Source organism: Lactuca sativa, chromosome 7, assembly GCF_002870075.4.
Source record: "Lactuca sativa cultivar Salinas chromosome 7, Lsat_Salinas_v11, whole genome shotgun sequence".
NCBI lineage: Eukaryota > Viridiplantae > Streptophyta > Magnoliopsida > Asterales > Asteraceae > Lactuca > Lactuca sativa.
Genome location: NC_056629.2, coordinates 24,239,725 through 24,263,474, shown reverse-complemented (window position 1 = coordinate 24,263,474; position 23,750 = coordinate 24,239,725). Strand labels below are relative to the sequence as shown.

General features: G+C 34.9%; 2 protein-coding genes across 2 annotated transcripts; one reads left to right on the top strand and one right to left on the bottom strand.

Moving 5' to 3' along the window:
* Nucleotides 1-12,580: 12,580 nt before the first annotated feature.
* Nucleotides 12,581-14,547, bottom strand: LOC111907574 (transcription factor DYT1). Its single transcript, XM_023903383.3, has 4 exons — nucleotides 14,241-14,547; nucleotides 13,963-14,136; nucleotides 13,535-13,711; nucleotides 12,581-13,443 (listed from the first exon to the last, which is right to left on the bottom strand). Exons 1-4 carry the CDS (start codon nucleotides 14,469-14,471, stop codon nucleotides 13,381-13,383), a joined length of 645 nt encoding a protein of 214 aa, XP_023759151.1. The 5' UTR covers nucleotides 14,472-14,547; the 3' UTR covers nucleotides 12,581-13,380.
* A 7,447-nt stretch (nucleotides 14,548-21,994) lies between these two features.
* Nucleotides 21,995-23,466, top strand: LOC111907040 (pentatricopeptide repeat-containing protein At1g55890, mitochondrial). The gene has a single exon (XM_023902835.3). It carries the CDS (start codon nucleotides 22,122-22,124, stop codon nucleotides 23,250-23,252), a length of 1,131 nt encoding a protein of 376 aa, XP_023758603.1. The 5' UTR covers nucleotides 21,995-22,121; the 3' UTR covers nucleotides 23,253-23,466.
* The last annotated feature ends 284 nt before the right edge of the window (nucleotides 23,467-23,750 follow it).

Genomic DNA, 23,750 nt, shown 5'->3' with positions numbered 1-23,750 from the left:
AGGATAAGCTATGCGAGGCACCGATACTTTCTCTACCCGATGGAGTTGAAGACTTCGCTGTCTATAGCGATGCGTCTGGGGTTGGATTGGGTTGTGTTTTGACCCAAAGAGAAAAGGTGATAGCATATGCGTCTCGACAGCTAAAAGAGCATGAAAAGAACTACCCGACTCATGATTTAGAGTTGGCAGCGGTAGTTTTCGCTCTGAAAATATGGAGGCATTACCTCTATGGCACAAAGTGCAAACTTTTCATTGATCATAAGAGTCTCCAATACATCTTTAATCAGAAAGAATTGAATATGAGGCAACGACGCTGGCTAGAATTACTTAAAGACTATGACTGCGAGATACTTTACCACCCCGGTAAAGCTAATGTTGTTGCTGATGCTCTCAGTCGGAAAGTCAATCCCGAAAGGAAAAGGCCAAGAGCGTTGAGAATTGAAGTTGTCTCAACTATTTTGGAAAGTATAAAGAAAGCTCAGAGCGAAGCTTCTGAGAAGAATGACAGAAAGGAGGAACGTTTGGGCAAAACGTTGGTGTTCGGTGTAAACAGTCATGGACTGAAGGTGTTCCAAGATCGGATTTGGATACCTAAGACAGGAGGAGTCATAGATCTTCTGATGGAAGAAGCTCACAAGACCATGTACTCGATTCATCCGGGTAGCACTAAAATGTATAGGGACCTGAAACCCTACTACTGGTGGCCGACGATGAAGCTTGATGTTGCAAAGTATGTGGCCGAGTGTGTGACTTGTGCGAGAGTCAAGACACAACATCAGAAACCGTACGGGAGTTTAGAACCTTTGCCTGTGCCGATGGGTAAGTGGGAAGACATTGCTATGGATTTTGTCACTAAACTGCCCAGAACAAAGAATGGTCACGACATGATTTGGGTGGTCGTTGATCGATTCACTAAGAGTGCGCATTTCATAGCGGCCAGGGAGAAATGGTCTATGGAGAAGCTTGCGAATTCTTACGTGAAGGAAATTGTGAGGCTTCACGGTGTTCCGTCAACGATTGTGTCGGATCGTGATAGCCGTTTCACATCGAGGTTTTGGAAAAGTCTACAAGAGGAATTGGGTACCAAGTTGTGTTTAAGTACAGCTTACCATCCGCAGACTGATGGTCAGAGCGAACGAACGATACAAACACTTGAAGATATGCTGAGAGCATGTACTCTAGAATTCCTAGGTAATTGGGATGAACATTTACCGTTGGTAGAATTTTCCTATAATAATAGTTTCCACTCGAGCATTAAGATGGCACCTTACCAAGCTTTGTATGGACAGAAGTGTCGTACGCCGTCTTGTTGGCTTGAGGCTGGGGAAAAGCAGTTTATGGGACCGGAGTTGGTTCATCAAACTGCTGAAAAGTTGAAAATAATTAGGGAAAGAATGTTAGCAGCTCAGGATCGTCAAAAGAGCTATCCTGACAAGAAGCGAAGACCGATGACTTTTGAAGTTGGAGATTTGGTTTTGCTTAAAGTCTCGCCGTGGAAGGGACTTATAAGATTTGGTAAAAGGGGAAAGTTGAGTCCAAGGTTTATTGGACCGTTTAAAGTTCTTCAGAGGATTGGGAACCAAGCTTACAAGCTCGAATTACCCGAAGAACTGAATGGAATTCACAACACTTTTCATGTGTGTTATTTGAGGAAGTTCACGGGAGAAGTTCCCGACATAATTCCAATTTCTGAATTGAGAATTGATGAGAACAAAAGGTTGATTGAAGAACCAGAGGCAATTGTTGACCGAAAGACTAAGAAATTGCGACGCAAGATGGTTGGGTTAGTGCTTGTCCGATGGAAACACACGAATGGGCCGAATCTCACCTGGGAGACGGAGAGTGACATGATGAGTCGCTATCCGCATTTGTTTGTTGATGTGTGATTCCGGGGACGGAATCATTCTAAGGTGGAGAGAATTGTAACGCCTGTGTTTCCGGGCTTGCCGTTTTTAGCAATATAATAGTCTAGGTTAACCTTTGTAACCCGTTTTGAAATAATAAGATTGTATTATTTGAGTATTATGTGTTTTGTGCTTAATTGCTTAATTATGTGGTTTGATTAATTAAGAATAAAAATAAGCGTCAAAATTTAAGTGTAAAATAAACTTAATATCTTTGATCTATGTTGTAGTAGTTGAAACGAGGTTTCCGAATATATATAGAACGCCCAAATCTGACTTCGTATGAGGAAGTTATGATTTATCGAAGTTCCGGCTTAGCGGTATACAGCCTGAAATACTCGAATTGAGATCGAGCGGTTGTTAGCCGAAGCAATCTAAATGAGAATCAAAGATCTCATTGTTGGTATCAAAGCGATAAAAAGTTAGGCGAGAACGGACGTCAAACGAAGAAGTTATGAATTTATAACGAAAGTTTCTGTCGCGGCCTATTAAAAATAATTAATAAAAAATAAAGTCAAAATTAGCCGACGGAGTCTAAACGAAAGTTGTAGAGCGTAGTCTCACCTTCGCGTGGATATAAAGAACGTCGAAAACGGAGTTCGTATGAAGAAGATATGAATTTCCGAAGTTTATTTAATATTTTGTATTTAAATTTAATTGGAAATTCGGAAGCATTATCCGAAGGAGTCACCGATCTGATCCGAGGTACGCCCCGCATACTCGAGTACGCCCTGCGTACTCCGAGGGATGTCGACACTCGCACTCGAGCACTTCGGATACGTAAGCAATGACGTTTTGGGCAGTACGCCCCGCGTAACGCAGTACGCCCCGCGTACTCCGAGGTTCCAGCCTCTATATAAAGGATCCGAAGACAGCCTCATTTCTTGTTCAATTTCTTCTCTTCTCTCTAGTCTTTTGCATCGTTTTTCGTGCCGAAGCTACCCCGAAGTCCCGGTATCATACTCTAGCCCCGAGGCAAGTCCCGAGATCCCGAAGATCCCGAGAAGTGCGGTTCCCGAGTCGAAGCTCTGCCCGCGAGAAGTTCGATTTTCGAGGAGATCTTCCAGATCTGCTGTGGATTACTACTTCTATAAGCCGTAGTGCTGTCGGATCGTCTTCTGATCAAGTGAGTGTGTAGTTATTTCTTCTAATACAATAATACGAAGTATTTTATATAAAAATACGTGCTATGTGTATATATTTGGTTGTATTATGTGTGAATGAGTATTCACTCTCTTCTATCTTATAGATCTGCTTATTTCTTTATGAGATATGTGTTATGTGTGTGTGCCTCATCTGTTATGTGACATATGTGTTGATTAAAGCATGCTATACAGGTTTTCTTTAAACTACGTATGAAAATATATATTTTTATCTACTAATATGTTGGGTAGAACATGGGTAGATAGTTGGTGTGTAATAAACAGATGAGAGGCCTCGATGTTGTTGTTGTTGTTGATCTATTTATTCAGCGGAGTATGGATAACGACCACGGACTCTTTCTAGACAGTCCAGTGGAACGCTAGCAGGTTCATAACCTGTAGGTGTTGTGAACGATGTGTTCACCGGTGTACTCTATCCCCCTCATGGTTGCCTTTAGGATATCTATTGTTGAGGAAACCCCTTCGCAGTGATGTCCGTCCCGATGAAAATCCTAGATTAGGTCCCTTGAGATAGTTGTTTTAGGGACGTAAAGTGAGGATAACGGGAATGGGTAATCGGGATAGTGATTGGTTGGTGAAATTAAATATAACTTATTTATTGTGGGTTGAAAACCCTATATGCTCACCAGGCTCCCAAGCCTGACCCACTCAGTTTTATTTGTATTACAGGAAGTGGCACAAGGGCGTAAGATGGATGGATCATCTTGTTGTTTTGTTTACAAGTCTGTATATGTATATATTTGTTGAATGACTTGTAATGTTTATCGTTTATGCTTTATGGCCTGTATCGGAACATGACATCCCGAGTTTTGATTATATAATGAAATGCATCTCTTGATGAAATGCTTTGATAAATATTATTTTATCATGTTTTGTTTTGGGAACAAATTCCGCAACTCTTTCAAATCAAAAGGATTTACTCTGAAAATATTTAAAAGCATAAATGAAAATCGGTCTTTTCTGGCCGAGATTTTGGGGATGTCACAGAACTAAGTTGTTGTGTTCAATTAAGTTCTTTGTCAAACAAATCAGAAATCGGGAAACAAACTGCTGGGCAATAAGCAAGACTATGTTCCATGTATTTGTCCAGCTGATATCTAGAACAGAGGATTATATGATCCCTTATCTGAAATGGCGTACCATCATCTTCTCAGTTCCGAGAAACCTTGAAAAGAGCTACGATTGTCGATTAGTTCCTGAAGTCATACTTGCAGTTATAGTTATTAGACTTATCCAAGTAGGAGACTGTTGGATAAGGTGTCTAAGTCTATAACTATTTATGGTATGTACTTGACCCGACCTGACATGGTCCATTTGGGTTGCATGGCACCATGCAATTGGATAGACTAAATGAGAGAAATAACACTTGTGGTTATTAATATATTACAAGTTCTAATATATTAATAATATTATTTAATTAGTTTGATCAAGAATTAATTTTAGAATTAATTAAGTGATCAAAAGATAACTAATTAAATATATGGGTTGATTATGTAAATCATCCATAACTTATATAGTGGGCTAAGAGGCTCCATGGATAATCAAGTTGGGTTAAACCCATTGGATGCTCCATGGGAGTTACAAACCCATGGGTCATGGAAATGAAGAGTCATGACACATTAGGGTTTACATGGTGTAACCCTAGATGTGTCAACACTATATAAAGCTCGTGTGTTCTCCCAAAATCGGCACTACTAGTGAAACAAGAGGGCTTGGCTGATTTTAGTGTGTTATACTTTCTCTCCAAGTGTACACCATAGCATTTGGTGTTGTGTGAAGCATTTGAGGCATCACACTTGGGGTGCTAGGCTCACAAGGTTTCAAGGAACATTTACAACAACAAGGTATGTAGTTCTATCTATTATTTAAGTTAAAATTGTTCCCCATGTATGCTAGATAGGATCATAGCCTTGGAAATCAACTTTGCATGATAATTAGACAAACATAGATCCAAGGTTATTAGGGTTGCATGTACACTTAGGAAGTGTTAGAATGCTCAAAACCCATCATAACCGTATTAACTAAACTTTAGTAAATCATAATGAATGACCTTATTAGCCTTTGTGGTGGACCTGACCAGCGCACAACCTAATGTACCCGATCCTTTAGTCCTTCACTTGACTCACATGTACATGTGAACAAAGAATTAGTCTTAATTTACAAAAGATGAAAATTCTCATTCATCATACAATACAAGTTGCATGATTCCAAGTTTCTATCCAACTGAAACTTGGGTGATGAGAATCTTTCCTTATTTGGTAAATTATGACACTATCACAAATGAAAGAATCAAATCCATTTCCAATATTGCTATCAATGAAATCATATAAACGACAATTTTTCACAAATACCATTGTAAGGATACTTAAAATAAATAAAATCAAAACTTTTCTTTTATTTTAAAACTTGCGGAAAAACTTATCCTTACAATGCAAATACATATGAAAACATGTTGTTGTCTATTCCATAGCAATCTATCATAACTCTTTAAGCAGCAGATCAAAATTCTGATCACCGAACCATGCGATTGAAATCCATCTTCGCGATCAGAATCAGCATACCCCTTTTTTTCTTTGATTCTTCCAAAACATCAAAATGTAATTACATTACATCATGTATAAAGAATATCCAACAGAGACTTCATAGGGTTAGATAATGGACTTTACCTGAAGTAGAGTCAAACTTTTTGATTTTACCATCCTTATGATCTTTCAGGTAAATTAGGCAGCTTTGCAACCAATGTCCCTTCTCTTGGAAATAGAAACATATGGACTCTTTGGAAATGGTACACGAGGCTATCTCAAACTTGGCCTTTCTCTTTACCATTAGGTCAAATGACTTGACCATGGCCGATCCCTTTCCATTGGGAAGAGAAAGCTTTTATGTACTTTTAATGTTACCATTACCAATGTCCATGGAAGCATGGGAAGTAGATCTTCCAATCAAATTGGATTTACCATTGCTCCAAATGATTGTTGATTGAGTAGCATCGAGCAAATATGTAAGATCATTAAGGGTCAAGTCATGGTCTTTCACATAGTAGTCCTTAAAAAACTCACTATATGACTGGGAAAGTGATTAAAGAACCCAGTCATCAGTCAACTTCCTTAAGACTTTGACACCTAACTCTCCCGGCTTGCCAATATGTGACTTAATCTCTAAGATGTAAGCACATATAGACTTTGCTTGCCAAATAGGGGTTGAGTGACCTTGAACTTGTGGGTCAGGGAGAATTATCGGAGGAGGTGGAGGAAGTGAAGTATGATTTTCAGTCCTATTAATACACAACAAAGGGATTGATCTTTCACCTTGATTGCCATTTGGGATATCATCTTCTTTAGGAAAGCTCTATCCAAAAGGATGAGGAAGACCATAGTTGTCTGAACATAGACATCTATGAGGGAGAAATTCAAGTTTCATTTGATTTAATTCCTTAACATAACACCCAATATGAAATATTAAGGCTAGGACCCTACAAACTATTTTATAACTTGGAATAGGGATGTCGTAATCCAATCTACAAAATATTTGAAGGTAGGTAAATGAAAATTTACCAATTTCCACCATGAAAAACAAAATAAATTATTAAGGTTTAATTGGATTGACACTCATAGATCTTTTGAGATTCATTGAACTTTCAATGACATGTTTAAATCTCGATTGTGCCCCTCAAGTTTGTAACTAAGATGCCGAGGATCACAAACAAGGTGTGAATAACCATGGAAATTGACTTGGTACCCTTAATTTTATCACCCAATCGATGTGTCGGTTAACCACACGCGCTCCACTGATCTATGATAAAACTTAAGTCACCCTTTACCATACATTGTCAGTCCCATGTTAGTGTGCTGGTTAACCACACACGCTCTACTAACGACTTAACAAGGGTGCAAAGTGTAATTTCATGGGTTAGCACCAAATTCACAATTTCCTAAGTAACTAAGATTGGGAATTTATAAGTGTTTAGTTACTTAGGGTTTATCATTATACTTTTAATGAAAGAAGAATTATAGTCATTTCCTACCCGTTCGGCTAACGACCCTCCACCAGTCAAGGAAGCGGTGGGTGAGAGTGGACACCTATTAAACTGCCATTTTATAGGCAGTAACCTTATACCCCCCCTTAGAGACTGGCTTTGAGAATGAGGCCCACTAACGGTAAGATTGACTTTACTCTTATACATATATATATAATCATTAACTTTTAATATTATAATAGTATAAGGGTTGAATTTTAAACTTTTAAAATTCTAAGGTTTAATTTGGAATTAAAGTATACATGGGGAGGTAACTTTGTAAATTCCAAAACTTGAGGGAAAGTTTTTGAAAATTTTCAAAACTCTTCAATTTTCATAACTTATGAGTTTAATTAAGGTTTTAAAAATCTTTAATGAAGAGTCTCTTAAACATCCATAACTTGAGGACAAGTTATGGAGTTCATACAACTATTTATGACAAAAAAAAAACTCCTCATGTTTCTTAACCTATGGTTTTAATAACCTTTTTAATGAGACTTTTCATATAACTTGAGGACAAGTTACAAAAACGCATATTATGAATAACTTTTAGATTAATTTGGATTGAAAACAACTATCACAAACATGTCTAGCAATATTCATAATCTTGATTAAACTCATATGAACAAGACAATTCAAATCAAACAATTTTCATGTAATTAGCCTAATCATTAAACTAATACAAAACATGAAACTTTTGATGATTATCTTTTGAATTGGATTAGAATGATCATTACCACATCAAAAATAGGTTTTATAAGTCCAAAACAGTTTAAGGTAATGATTCTAGACCAATTCCATCCTTAAAACTCGAAGATATGCTGTCTAGGGGTCAAACTCGTCGAGTGCACGAACCAAATCCACGAGTTGGATGAATTTGTGCATGGACTCGGCTACTCCATCAGTGGACTCAGCGATTCCACTGTCCAAAACAACAGAAAATCGATTTTTTCAACATTTTTCAGCAATTTGCATCAAGTATAATTGAAAACAAGCCTAGGCTCTAATATCACTGATGGGTTTTGAGCATTCTAACACTCCTAAGGTGTTCATGCAACCCTAAATACCTTGGATCTATGTTTTCACTAATTATACATGAAATGGTGTTTCCAAGGTATTAAACCTATGACTAGCATGCAATTGTCATATACCACACAAGAATCTAGTTAGGATAACATACCTTATGGTGGAGATTGAAGCCTTGATGTATCTAGCGTTAAGAGCTTAGCCCCAATAGTGTGGAAGCCTCAAGTGGAATCACAACACATCATGGACAAAGGAGGAACTTGAGAGAGAATCTCCATGCACCCAAAACCACCATGAACTCCAAGAATACACACACACTCTAGGGTTCGCGGTTTTAGGTCATCATATATGTATTTATATGTGTTGAATACTAAGAGTCATGGGTATAATCCAAACCCATACCCATGGGTTTTATGATCCATAGTTCACATTACCCAACTCTTTATGTATCCATACATAAACTTGGTCTAACATGGATCATAAGCCCAACACATAAATATAACTAATTACCATAATTAGTCCCTATATATTTAATTAGTATCTTTTGATTACTAAATTAATTCCAAATTAATTCTTGATCAATACTAATTAAAACATATGGTTTCATATTAATATATTAGAACTTATAATATATTAATAAATCATATATATCCTCTTCTCTCAAAAGTCCATCCTAACAAATTGTCATGATGATATGCAACCCAAATGGACCATGCTACTCTCGGGTCAAGTAAATACCAATAATAGTTATGGGCTTAGACATCTAATCCAACACATTCATCAAAGCTCATAATCAAGGATAAATAAACACAAGAAGTTGTTTGACTAGAAAACATTTCCATAAACTTCAAACACGAGGTAACATAAGTCTTCAAAACAACAAATCATCCATGGGCTAAACCCTAATAAACCAAATATAAGTCTAGCCAAGCATGGCCAAAATAAATGAAATGCAAAGTAGTTTAGAGGCACCAAACATTTTTCAAGTTGCAAGATGAAATGAAATTACACTAGTCTTCTAAATCTTCAATTTCTTCCAAAGCCTTCTTGAGAGCAAACTGAGTTGTTCTTGAGAGTGTTCTCCTTGAGTTCTATTCCAAACTTTAGTAAATAGGGGCTCGTTTCCGAATCTAAAAGTTGGCCAAAAGCAATCCACCAACCTTCCCAAAGTAGAGACTCAAGCCCAAAATCCAAATTCTTCACAGCACGATCCACGCGGACCACGTGGGTCTCGCTGAATTGGTGCCTTTTCCCATTTAATTAATAAACCAGCCCAAATCTTTTCATTAACATCCCAGCCCATTTGCACAACCTCTTGGGAGCCCATTTATGTTTTTCCAAAGTCTCCAAAGATGATCCAATGCTCTTTTAATCTTCCTTAGCTCGAGTCATCGTCGTCTCGTCCAAAATTTAAGTCCAACGTGCTTCTTGTTTATATTGACACCAAGCCCAATTAAACCACTTCAAGTCCACGAACAAATTGCAAGCCTCCAATAGTCCCGCACTCCTTCCATACCTCCAATGACAAATAGTCTTCGGTAAATCCTGTAAATAAGCTCAAAAGACTAGAAAGCACACGATAAAGGAGAAAAATAACAAAAAGAGAAAATATGCATGAAGATTAACTAAAATGAGATGGTTTTAACTAAAAATAAACTATGAAAAGAAGTAACAAAATGAAACTATCAAACGCCAGGCGTTTGCACGCAGATACCAAACTCTAATTTTTAGGGTTTACACCCTATTTAAAGAACATTATGGCCTCAAGACCCTTCACCACTCCAGCCTCCATCCTAATTTCGAAAACCCTAAGTATGTATAAGAGTTTGAATCCTTATGTATCCTTTTGGTATCATTTTAGTGTTCTTGATCAAGAAGGAAGTTCATTGGAGTGTTGGTGTTGCTCTCAAGCTTGTGGATCTGGACTCTTAGCATCTTGGAGAACCATTTTATGGTATAAAGTTCTGAAATTGATCATCATATCTCTAGATCTTGCTTATGTTATAAGTTTATGCTTATTAGCCCCATTTTCTTTGTCTTTTTTGGTAAGAGTTACCGTAGACCATAGGAGTTGTCCTTTTGGACGTTTTAGGGTAAATTAGGTGATAAAAATGTGATATTGGACCTTCCTTTCACTCCATGCAAGTTTTAAAGTGTCTTAATAGATTAAGGAGTTGGAGTTTTAGCTTTTGGGCTCATTGTAACCATGCATGGCCATAAAGTTTGCAACTTTATGGCTTTAGACATTCTATTAGCTATGGATATGAAGTTTGGACTCGATATCTTAAACCATTAATTCATTGGTTGGAAGTTGGTGAATAGTGAGCAAACTCCAGGCGTTTGCATGTGAACGCTCGGCATTCGAAAGCCAGACGTCGTTGGAAGGAACGCCAGGCGTTCTGTGTAGAAACCTAATAGGTTGATTTTGGGCCTTAGGCCATTAGGGGTTTTGGGCTTTGGTCTATCATGTTGAGCTTCCTTGGATTTTAGGCCCATGATGGGTTCGGGTCCAATTTGGAAGATTGGCCACATATGTGTGGGATTTAGGATTTGGGCCTTTGTATGGTTAAGTTGGGCCTTGGTTTTGGGTCAAGTTAGCTAAAGGGTAAATTGGTCTTTTACCCTAGCTTAGACTCTTAGATATGGATCGAAAATCCAATTATTAATTGGATGTGTTTTATGTTAACAGCGTGGGGATTTGTCGGACCAACAGTCAGAGATTTATCTAGGTGATTCAGCAGTTAGATGTGAGTTTCCTCATTGAGTTTAGCGGGTCGAAGGCACCAATGTCGGCCCATGGTTTATTATGTTAGGATGCTAGATGTCTACGTGACTCTTGCATGTCTTATGTGATGGTATGCTTACCAGGCAAGGCCCGATGCCAGGCAGGGCCTAATGAGTATATCATATGCTAGTTATTAGTATGTATTTTTATGCTTACCAGGCAAGGCTCGATGCTAAGCGGGGCTCGATGACTTTATTATATGCTATTGTCTCTATGATTATCGCATATGTTTGTATGATTATATTTTTATATGTGAATCGGGCGGGGCCCGATGCCAGACGGGGCCTAATGACTGACAAATTTGTATACCGAGCGGTGCTTGATGCCGATCAGGGAGTAATCACGTGCGGGTCCCATTATGTGTTTATTATGTATGGTATGTGGTATTTTGGGGAACTCACTAAGCTTTTTTGCTTATGATTTTTAGTTAATGTTTCAGGTACTTCTGGTTCGAAAAGGAAGAACCCGAGATGATTGCAGGCCTGATGTCAGGTAGATGTTTTTATTCTTAACGGGCAAGGCCTGATGCCGGGTAGGGCTGAATGATTGTATTGTATGCTATTGTCTTTGTGATTAACGCATGTGTTTGTATGATTATATATTTATATGTTTATATGTTTATATGTGTACCGGGAGGGGCCCGATGCCAAGCGAGGCCTGATGACTAACAGATCTGTATACTAAACAGGGCTCGATGTCGGGTGGGGCCTGATGTCGGGCGGGGCTCATTATGTGTTTATTATGTATGGTATGTGGTATTTTGGGGAACTCACTAAGCTTTATGCTTACAGTTTTCAGTTTATGTTTCGGGTACTTCAGGTTCGAAAGGGAAGAGCCAGGGATGAGTGTAGAGCACACACCACCTTATTCCGCATTTTGTGATTTACTATGATATTTTATGATGTATTGATACATTTTGTTCCACTTTGGTTTTGTGATGAAGTTTTGGATTACAGTTTTATTAATTTGAAAATGAAATTTTTTGTTTTAATTTTTAGGACCTTACAAAATTCCCCTTTAATGGCTCGTGACTTCTTCACCACATATAGATGTACCTCTTAAGGGTTTTAAACACACATATACATGTATATATCTTTTAACTTATTGTTATTTTACCTACTACCTACAAAGGGGAAAGAGAGAGAGAGAGAGAGAGAGAGAGAGAGAGAGAGAGTGAGAGAGAGAGAGAGAGAGAGAGTATGCGTGAGTAGTTGAAAGAAATAATCTAGAGGCGAGTTGGGATTCAGATTTTCATACCTTGCAATTATGAATATGTTTTTAGTTTAAACAAGTTACAACATGAATATACATGATGCTAAAATACCTTCATTTACATGTATACATATATAGTTCATTTGCACCCTAAAGATTAATTGGTATAACTCATAAAGATTTTTAAGTGTGAAGGTGAGGGACGTGTTAATTAGGACCTCGATCTATCGCATACTTCCATAGATATTGCTATCATTTTGTTGAAACATCACATGTTCCAGAATGATTCCACTCCTTTGATCATATTTGTTATTTTTCAGTATAAATTGCTCTTGAAAAGAGTTGTATTTGCAATGTTTGGTGTTGTTAATCTCCTCCTAGTGATACATAGGAAAAATGACATTTGCAGCTTCTTGATTTATAAAACATGTATGTGGTTCACAATATACCATCTATTTTATATTAGGATTACGAATGTATTTTATGTTTTAGATTTTCCATATCAAATACTATTTAATAGTTACATAAGGTAATGGAAAAACAACAAGGCAAATAGTTTTAAGAAGGCACTTCACTTTTTCTTCTTGTGACCCGAATATACAATAAAACAGCAACAACACAAGCCATTAGATATCCTCCAATGATAACATCAGGAACAACTTTCAACTTATTGGATTTATGTATCCCCGTAACTTCCATTGTATCAACATTTGAATGAGGTCCAGAAGCCGATGAATATGGTGGTTGGCCTAATCTGACAACCCGAACAAAACTGTTCTCTAGCCCTTCGTGTGCATTGATCTTTGTTAAGAGCATAGTGAATATCATAAAGGAAATAACAAGAATCCTCAGAATAACCATATCAAATATGTGAAATATTCCAATGTGAATTCTCATGTTGTCATTAATGGTGAAATTTATACATACAAATTTGACAAAGGGTCTTGTGGGTCATGCTCACTTTTTAAAGCGTGTTTGATGGGATATATGTGTCTTTAGCTTTGAATCTTTAAAACTTGTGAAAGCTGCCAAAGAAATGTGTTGGGAAAAAATTAACACGGGGAGGTTGTATTTAGAATGGTAGTATCTCATAAAATATTTAATAACAGTTATTAAAATTTTATTTTTGTTTTTACTCAAATGTATATCGTAATCGTTCATCATTTTTTAGTTTCACGACAAAAAAAACTTAGATTACAATGCTAGACACCCAATAATACTACTAGTTATATTACTCAACATTTTCCCATATACTATAATATGCTTTCTACTAGACTATATAACTTTAATAACATCAAGTAATTCTTCTCGAACTCGCTCAGGAACAAGCAATTTTCCCTGAAATTCATAGAAATTATAACCACATGTTAATATATATGTATGCATGTAATGTAAAAGAAGTTGTAAACAATGAAGAAATTACATGTACCTCAATACATGAAGTAATAAGAATTGCCCCTTTTGTGGTTGTAACACTAATATCAACAACTTCAATCCCGAGCATGCTCATTGCCTCCATCAATTTTGTAAACCCTCCTACTTTTTTCTCGAAAATTATCTTCATCCACAACTTATTCTCATTGATACGGCTCACCTCTACTTCCAACTACATAAAAAAAAAACATCATATTTAATCATACACCGTATGTAAGTAATAATAAAATCTTATTACGCATAGGTTGTAATTTTTCTCATCAACAGTGATACACGTTATGATGTAATTAAGTTATGATGTAATTAAGTTATGAACGTATGTAAGCAATAATAAAATTTTATTGTACATAGGTTGTAATTTTCACATCAACAAGTGTTGATGTTAATTAAGTTATGAGTTATGGTTTTATTTTGATATCTAACCTCTATACCCCAGTTTTTCATTTTTTCCTGAGGGCAAAGTTGGATAATATCAAATGATTCTTCCATTGCCATTTCAACTTCCATTTCATGTATCTTGTTAGTTAGATTTGTCACGGAAATTTTAAGCTCCTCGATATAATCAATAGCATCAGTTATGATCGTTTCTTTGTTCAACTGAAATCAAGAAAGTTTTTCCTTTTAATCAATTGATAAACAAAATGTAATAATCGAAGCAAAACAATGCAAAAAGTAGAAAAGCTATCGTTTGGAATCATTGCATTTGTTATTTTAGGAACTAGAGATCGTAATTGTAGCATCCTGGATTTGAGCTTTTCACGTCTTTTTCTTTCTGCTTTGAGGTTCTTAGACTTAAATTTCCCTTCATCATCATTGTTATCATCATCTTCTTCATCGTAATTTCGTCTCCTGTTTCTGCAAACAGTGTCGAAACTACTGTTGGTTTCTTCAACAACAGATGATATATCATCGTAAAGGTTAGAAAACTCCATGGGAGGATTTCTCAAAAGCTCTTTGGGTTTTAAATGATTGGAAAATGATGTTCAATATTGCGATTTTATAGAGAGATTCTGCAAGAATATGATGAAGAAATTTGTTAAGCAACTAGAGTTCACAAGGATAACATTGCCATGGGGTGGGGTGAGGTGGGGTAGGGTAGGGGTAGGGGTGGGGGAAGGGGAAGGGGAATCTTCTTGTTATTGGTCAAAATTTTGTGGGATGTTAGGAAGCTCAAATCTTGCCAAGCATAAAAAATGAGCAATTTAAACAGAATAAAAAGTCTTGCTTTTTTTGGGGATAAAATTTATAATAAATAAACAATTTTGTTTACATGTAATGACCTTTATCACAAATTATTATAACAAATGGAATTTTGATGATTAATTTTTCAAGTGTTAATTAAGTAAATTTTATAAACTTAAAGTTAATTAAAAGTGATTAATACATATTTAACTATTTTTAAATAAATACTTGTTTATTTGATACTACTAGTTTTATAGAGGCAATGTTTCATTTCTCAAGTACACTCATGACCAAGTTAATGTCATAGAAGATAAAAGAATATTGTACAATAAGATACATGAATTGTTTCGATATGTAATCTTATAGAATTAATTATAACAATATATTAAATAAAGAAACCATGGCCCAGAATTAAGTATATAACTAAATATCTTAAAAATGGTATATGGTATTATTTGGACGGCCATACCGAACCCATCCTAGAGGTTATCATGTGGACGTTAATCGTATTTTTTGAACAATCATTTTTGAACCTTAAAATCTTTATTATAGAATTTCACAAATCAAACATCACAATATATAAAGATCTTATTAAATTGATTAAAAAAACCTTATGTTTTTTTTAATGACAAATCTAATATATTCTTAAAGACTTAAATTACTTCTATTTCCATATATGTCTTCAACGAGACTTGAACCTTAAGATATCTTAAGGAGGAAAAGCAACATTTAATACTACTAGGTTTTAGAAAATAATTTTAAACTACAAGTGAAAGTGAAAGGAAAAAAAACAACTAATGTAGTAATATGATTATGATGCTATATAATATAATTAGAGTAACATTTTAGGTGTGAATCCAACAAGTATAAGAATTAAATAATGATAAAAAAATGAACCAGAATTAAGGATTAATATAAATCAAAGTAAAGTTTGTTTCGAATTAACTAATTATATCAAAGATGTTCAAGATTTACATGAAATAATAAATAAAAAAGGTTAGGGGATTTGATTTTAGAAGCTACTGGCTACTGCTACTACGAGCATGATGTGTTTTAAAAATAAATTCAATGCATTTCAATATAAATGTTATATTTTGTTATGATTTAATTTATGGTCAATCCTTTAAAAAATGAATTGTATTATCACAAGTTGTTTAGCCATTCTAACATCTCTTCCATTTATGGAATTTAACCAAATCCGTTCCGTAGTTAAATTTAACATGTAATTTTAAGTTCTAATGTTTATGATCTTAGAATGCACATTGCAATGATGATGATGTAAGTGTCACTTATAAGAAACATTTGTTTTGGTATTTTGTATTCTAAATTTGACCCCCAATGTTTAAAATCATGCCACGAGCTTCTTTTAGTGTCCAAAATTGTGACAAGGTACTTGATAATCCCCTTCAATCGATTCAAACCTATAAAAACAACCAAAAATACCCCAAAGTGAATTGTCTCATAACATACATTTCATAAAAAAAAATATGATATGCTTGAAATAAATATATGGAATGCAATAAAAATGTATCTAAAAATGTGATAAATCACACGTAATGTTCTTCACTTAATGTAATAGTACCTTTTTTTTTAAAGGAAAAAAAAACAGCTACAACCTCATAATTCAAATTAAGAATAAAGGTGAAGTAGAAGTAAGGAGGTTATGCGGGAAAATGATTCTTGAGGGTAATTAACTTTTGCGTTTGTACTCATTTGGTCCCTTTTCTTTTTTTTGTATTCTATATATCATCGAACTTGTTGTTGGTGTTTACCATAGCCCTTTTGACCGGCTTTTGACCTGTGATAGCCGGTCAAAGGGTTATGGTGAACACAAACAACAAGTTCGATGGTATATTGAGTACAAAAAAAATGGACCAAATGAGAACAAACGCAACAGTTGGTTACCCGTCTGATTCATTTTCCCTTTACTCATTTACAACAAATCCACATCATCTCCTACTGATATTAATGACTTTATGAGATTCATTATTGTTTATCTTCAAAACATAACCTACGAAAGGACATTATTCATACATGTACAACTTTGTAATGCACTTGAATATTTATTAGGGGAATCTTGACTAAGCAGACGCATTTCATGACTACATTTACATTTGCAATCAAATGATTTATCGTATCATGGATTCTAGACAAGTCTACAAACGAGTGGATTCACAAGTGCTATGATTTTAGAGTTTACTTAGCTTTAAGATCGAACTCATGGGATAAGATACAACATCAATATGTACAATATTATGGTGACGTGTCTACAAAAAACAGCATGATATTGTACATATTGATGTTGTATCTTATCCCATGAGTTCGATCTTAAAGCTAAGTAAACTCAAAAATCACAGCACTTGTGATTCCACTCGTTTGTAGACTTGTCTAGAATCCATGATACGATAAATTATTTGATTGCAAATGTAAATGTAGTCATGAAATGCACCTGCTTAGTCAAGATTCCTCTAATAAATATTCAAGTGCATTACAAAGTTGTATATGCATGAATAATGTCCTTTCGTGAGTTATGTTTTGAAGAGAAGCAATAATGAATCTCATAGTCATTAATTTCAGTAGGAGATGACGTGGGATTTGCTGTAAATAAGTAAAGAGAAAATGAATCAGGAGGGTAACCAACTGTTGCGTTTGTTCTCATTTGGTCCCTTTCCTTTTTTTGTACTCAATATATCATCGAACTTGTTGTTTGTGTTCACCATAACCCTTTGACTGGCTATCACAGGTCAAAAGCCGGTTAAAAGGGCTATGGTAAACACCAACAACAAGTTCGATGGTATATTGAATACAAAAAAAAAATGACCAAATGAGTACAAACGCAAAAGTTAATTACCCTCAAGAGTCATTTTCCCGAGGTTATGCATCTACCTACGTTTTTTTAAGGCCAATGGGAGTGGTAATACTCCTAACACCTTGCACGTCAGGTTTTGGAGTGTCACCTCATTTTTGACCATTTAACACATAACCTTAACATTTGGTAGAGAGTGGTAACACTTCTAGCATTCATTTTTTTTTTGGGGGAAAATGACATAAAAACCCTTAAGTTTTCACAAAAAGGCTGGTTTTACCCTTGGACGTGTTTTATGTCCAGTAAAGCCCAAAGTTTTGTTTAATTTGTTCATTTTTACCATTGTAGCCGGTTTTCAGGTAACCTACCGGTTACCTAATGCCATTAAAGTCCTTGAATTTTCAAAAATGTTTGGATTTACCCTTAAGTTTTTCAATAATGTTCGGATTTACCCTTACATTGATTGTTGTTTTTGTTGTTATTATTATTATTATTATTATTATTATTATTATTATTATTATTATTATTATTATTATTATTATTATTAATACATTTTTAATTGTATAAAAATATTTTATACACACATTTTTAAATGTATAAAAATATTTTTACTAATATAAATATATTTTTAAAAATATATGTACTTGTATTTAGTATTTATATACATTTGAAAACCCTAAATCTTCATTTATAATTGTTGAATCGAACAGAAAAAACTTGATAAAGTAAAAAATGTCGTCAATGACTGATTTTGCAAAAACAAATGCTTCAGATCAATATAAAAATTGATGCATTTCGTGATTTTTTTTGTGAACTTACAACAATCATAAATGAAGTTTACACTCTTATTTGACATTTTGTTATCAATTTTTGAGATAAAAACAGTTAATGAATGATTTTAAGTTGATAATACTTAATTTTTACAGTGATCAAGTGTTTTTGTCGAGGTTTTTTCAAAATTTATACTAAATCTTATCTATAATCGAGTGTTTTTATTGAGGTTTTCTAATTACGAGGGTTTTATAATTGTTACGTTATGTTTTTAATTAATGAATATTTATTTTGCTTATCTATTTAGTATGATGTTTGATAATAAATACATATTTATACTTGATAATATGTACAAATACATATAATTATATCTTTTATATAATATAAACCGTATAAATACATATATTTATATTTATATTTATATGTATATAATATATTTTTATATAAAATAAATATATATTTATTTCATATGTATTAATAATAAAAATAATCAAAATAAATTTAAAAATGAATTAAATAATAATAATAATAATAATAATAATAATAATAATAATAATATGTATAAAATGTATTAAAAACTTATGAAATATTTTTATACATTTAAGAATGTATGTATAAAATATTTTTATACAAGTAATAATAATAATAATAATAATAATAATAATAATAATAATAATAATAATAATAATAATAATAATAATAATAATAATAATCAAAATAGTAATCAAAATAACAATCAAGGTAAGGGTAAATTCGAACATTTTTGAAAAACTTAAGGGTAAATCCGAACATTTTTGAAAATTCAAGAGCTTTACTGACATTAGATAACCTAGGTAACTGGTAGGTTACCTGGAAATCGACTACAAGGGTAAAAATGAACAAATTAAACAAAACTTCGGGCTTTACTAGACATAAAACACGTCCAAGGATAAAATCCACATTTTTGTGAAAACTTAAGGGCTTTTATGTCATTTTCTTTTTTTTTATTATTATTTTTCTAATTTAATTAAATTACTTTATTTTAATATAGAAACATTTTTATGCATACATATTTTTTTTATTCCACAAACAATTAATATAATATCAATTATATTTTTTAAAACACAAACATTTCATATTAAATTAAAAAAGTTACAATAGATAAAAACTTGAAATACTTAAGAACACGATTTAATAATTCAAACCACGACAAACATGACTTAACACCGACAGACACGACTTAATACTTAGAAACACGACTTAATACATTAAAAACACACTTCATAACTACAACACACTTCATAAAAAACACACGAAAGCAATGGGTCTTCCTCCGAATACTGGCCTTCAAATTCGTCTTCTGGTGACATATTTAGATTAAGATTGTCCATCGTCCAAAGATGATCGGTCAAATGGTGGCAAAGATCGGTATGGAATATTGCATTGTAAATTATTCTCATTTTATGTATCCGTTCTTGACCACAATATTCTAGTGGTTGTGTCTCTTGGATGACTTCATTCTCGTCGTACACACATATCGCGTTTCTTTTATGTTCTATTATCATATTATGCAATATGATATATATGTATACATCACATCTGTCATAGTAGAACTATCACGAAACATGGATGTTTTTGCAACTATCGATTAACGCTTTTTAAGTGCTCTAAACACTCGTTCGATATATTTTCTTGCTTTTTCTTGGACTCTCTTAAATCTAGACCTTTGAGGGTCATCCGCACATGACAAACTTTTAACGAAAACAAAAAGCTCAGGATAGATCCATCCACAAGATAGTACCCAAATTTGTATTTCGTTCCTCAGAGTACAAATGACGAATTTAGGACAGTACCGTCATACACTTTGTTAAATATTGGTGAGTCATTGAGAATATTAATATCATTAAGCAAACCGACACTACCGAAAAAAGACATGCTAGATCCACAAATCCTGTGAGGCAACAACTTCAAGCACGACCATAGGATAATGGTAATTGTCTTTTGTGTATTGTCCATGATATGCGTTAGGACACATACTCCATTTCCAATGCAAGCAATCTAAACTTCCTAACATCCCAGACAAACCATACACATCCACATCCCCAAAACAACTCATTGGCAAAAGCTTTTCCGACTTTCGCCTTGTAAATCTTTCGAACTTTAGCCATGACATCCACCTCAATTGCACCGCTTTAGGGGTTTTTGGGTCTATCCATTTTCGATTGCCCTTCACAACTCCCCAAAACAACTCATGGGCAAAAGCTTTTCCGACTTTCGCCTTGTAAATCTTTCGAACTTTAGTCATGACATCCACCTCAGTCATACCGCTTTAAGGGTTTTTTTATTGCGTTCATATAGATGCTTATGAAATCCATTGTGGCGCGGTTGGCGGTCATCCACTTCGAGTAAAGTGAATCGGGGTTGTAGGTCTTCTTTTTCATGCAGTGACAAAAGTTATGCCAAACTTTTTCTTTGAAAATTGTTAAGTTTTGGTCTTTGTCGTGGATCAGGTCCTTCGACACATCTAGCCATGATTGAGCTAGTGCACTCTCTTCGTCATCTGTCCACCCTCTACATGGAGCCCTCCATTTTCCTTTTTTTTGTGCTTGTGGTTTGACTTCGGGCTCTTGAAATGATTCTTGAACGGGATCTTCAACGGGGCCTTCATCGAAAGAATCGATTGACTCGTCGAGTAGGCGGAGTGGTTGGGATTGAAAGTTAGGTTGCGGTTGGGGTTGAGAAAAGAATTGAGTTTCTTGAACCGTTTCAAACGGACCAAGATCCACATTCGAACGAGGTGATTGGTTGTTGTAAAATCCCATTGGTTGAGTAGAGAACAGATTAAATGGAAACATCTGTAGAGCCATTGTAGGAAAGTAGTAGCTAGACGGAGAGTGAATTGGTTAATCAAATGATTGTTGATAACATAGTGGTGATGCAAGGTTTGGTGATTGAGTGTTTGGAGGTGAAATGTTTAATGATGGAATGTTTGAAGCTTTCTTTTTGTTGGTTCTTATGGTTTTCTTTGTTTGAGATGAAGACATTTTTGTGTTGGTGAATTGAGAGAGTATGTGAGAGAGATAATGATATATTTTATATGTGTGTGTGAAATGTTGAGAGTGTGGTTTGATTTATAGTATCTAAATTATAGATGAGGTGTGGTTGAAAGTTTAATGAATTAGGTTGAAATGTATATAAATATTTTTTAGCTAAAATATATATAAATGTATATAAAATTAGTTGAATTATGTTGAAATGTATATAAATGTTTTTTTAGTTAAAATGTATGTAAATGTTTTTTTTAGTTAAATGTATATAAAATTGTTTGGTAGAGAATAAATGAGGAGGGAGTGGTTGGAATTAAATTTGTGAACTGAATTTGGTCAAAAGTCTTCAATCCGATCCAACCCGCTTAACCAGACGTGCCTTTGCTTCTCTTTCTTCTACCAAATATTGCAACGAGTGGCATATAGTGAGCCCCTAGCAGACATTAGGGGGCGGTGTTCCAGAACCCATAGCGAGTGTAGCAAATGCATGTAGCAAGTCCGCTCCGTTTAATATAATGGTATAGATTTTTCAGGATTTTTGAGACATATATTGATACTTTGAAACTATCAAATATGAGGTTTGTGGTTATTTAAGTGGTTTGTCAAAAAATATCGAATTGTAAAATGTCAAAGGTGACTATCCTTTAAATTTCAAGCATGAAGTAGAAATTTCAAATTAGGGTTTCAACTCGTAAAAACAAGAAAACTTCGAAGCCTCGCGCTTCGAGTGTGTAGTGGACCTAGTGGTGCTTAACAAGGCGGCATATTTTCATATCTCACTCCTGCAACCCTCAAAAATGTCTACCCTTTCTCGCATCTTCCGCACTTTCTCCACTTCCGTCTCCAACCCACCGGCGAAATCGATCTACGAAGACCTCTACAAAGAGCGGAATCTCAAAAGGGTGGTAGAGAAATTCAAGAAGTGCTCAGAATCACATCTGTTCCGTAAACAAGCCAACGTTTACGGCAACATAGTCCGCCGTCTCGCCTCCGCCAGGAAATACAAATGGGTCGAGGAGATTCTCGAGGACCAGAAACAATATAATGAGATTTCCAAAGAAGGGTTTGCAGTTCGGTTAATTTCTTTGTATGGAAAATCAGGTATGCTTGATCACGCTTCCAAGGTGTTCGACGAAATGCCTGAGCGAAAATGCCCGCAGACTGTTAAATCGTTCAATGCACTTCTCGGGGCGTGTGTTAACGCGAAGAAGTTCGATAAGCTTGACGGATTCTTCCGCGAGTTGCCTGAGAAACTCTCCTTGAAACCTGATATTGTCTCGTATAACACTGCGATCAAAGCTTTTTGTGAGATGGGTTCGTTTGATTCGGCTGCAACTATATTTGAAGAAATCGAAAAGAACGGATTGGAGCCTGATTTGATTACTTTTAATACTTTGCTCATCGGATTTTACGGAAACGGTAGGTTTCTGGAAGGTGAGAAATTTTGGGGGAAGATGATGAACACTAGCCTTTCACCCGATATCAGAACTTACAACGCTAAATTGGTTGGACTGGTTTCCGAGAAGAAATTAGCCGAAGCTGTTGAACTTTTTGACAAATTGGAGTCTAAAAATGTTAAGCCTGATGAGTTTAGCTACAATGCTATCATCAATGGTTTCTGCAACAATGGCGACTTGAAGGAAGCAAAGAATTGGTACGCTAAATTAGGGCAAAGTGATTCTACTCCTAATAAAGCGACATTTGCAGCTCTGATTCGTTTGGCTTGTAAAGTGGGCGATTTTGATTGGGCGATTGAGCTTTTTGAGCAAACGATTGAAGAAAAATGTCTTGTTGATCCAAATGTTATGCAACTTGTGATCCATGGATTGGTTAAGGAGAAGAAAATTGAAGATGCTAAGAAGCTTGTGGGGATTGGGAACTCGAATAAGTTTAGAAAATACAATTTGATCGTGCCTGCAGATGAGTGATATATGAAGTATGAACTTCGATTCTTGTTTTCATTAGATGTTTTCAAGATTGATATAAAAAGAAGTTCTAGAAACGCAAGTGATTTGCTTTGTTTAGTTGAGTTTACCATTTACAATAGGGTTTGCTCTTTGTTCTTTTGAATGTCGTATTTTTGAGCTTTTTTTGGCTTCCATTTGGTTGAGCTTATATATTGAAATGGTGGTTTTATGGTTATGCCGTTGTACTATTTTAGTTTGTGATAAATTGAATTAGTAGGTATTTTTTGAGGATGTTTCTTTTTATGGAAATGGACCCTAACAGACATTTTTTTGTGGTGTATTACAAAAAATACACAAAAAAATGGTTGTTTCTACGTATTGACATGGATTCCGCAAAGCTAGCTCGGAAGGTTCTGCCGAATTAACTATAACGCCGACTAATCGATGTGGCAAAAAAAATCTCAATATCCTACAAAAAAAACATTTTGAAACATAAAAAATACATATTCATCCTTCAGT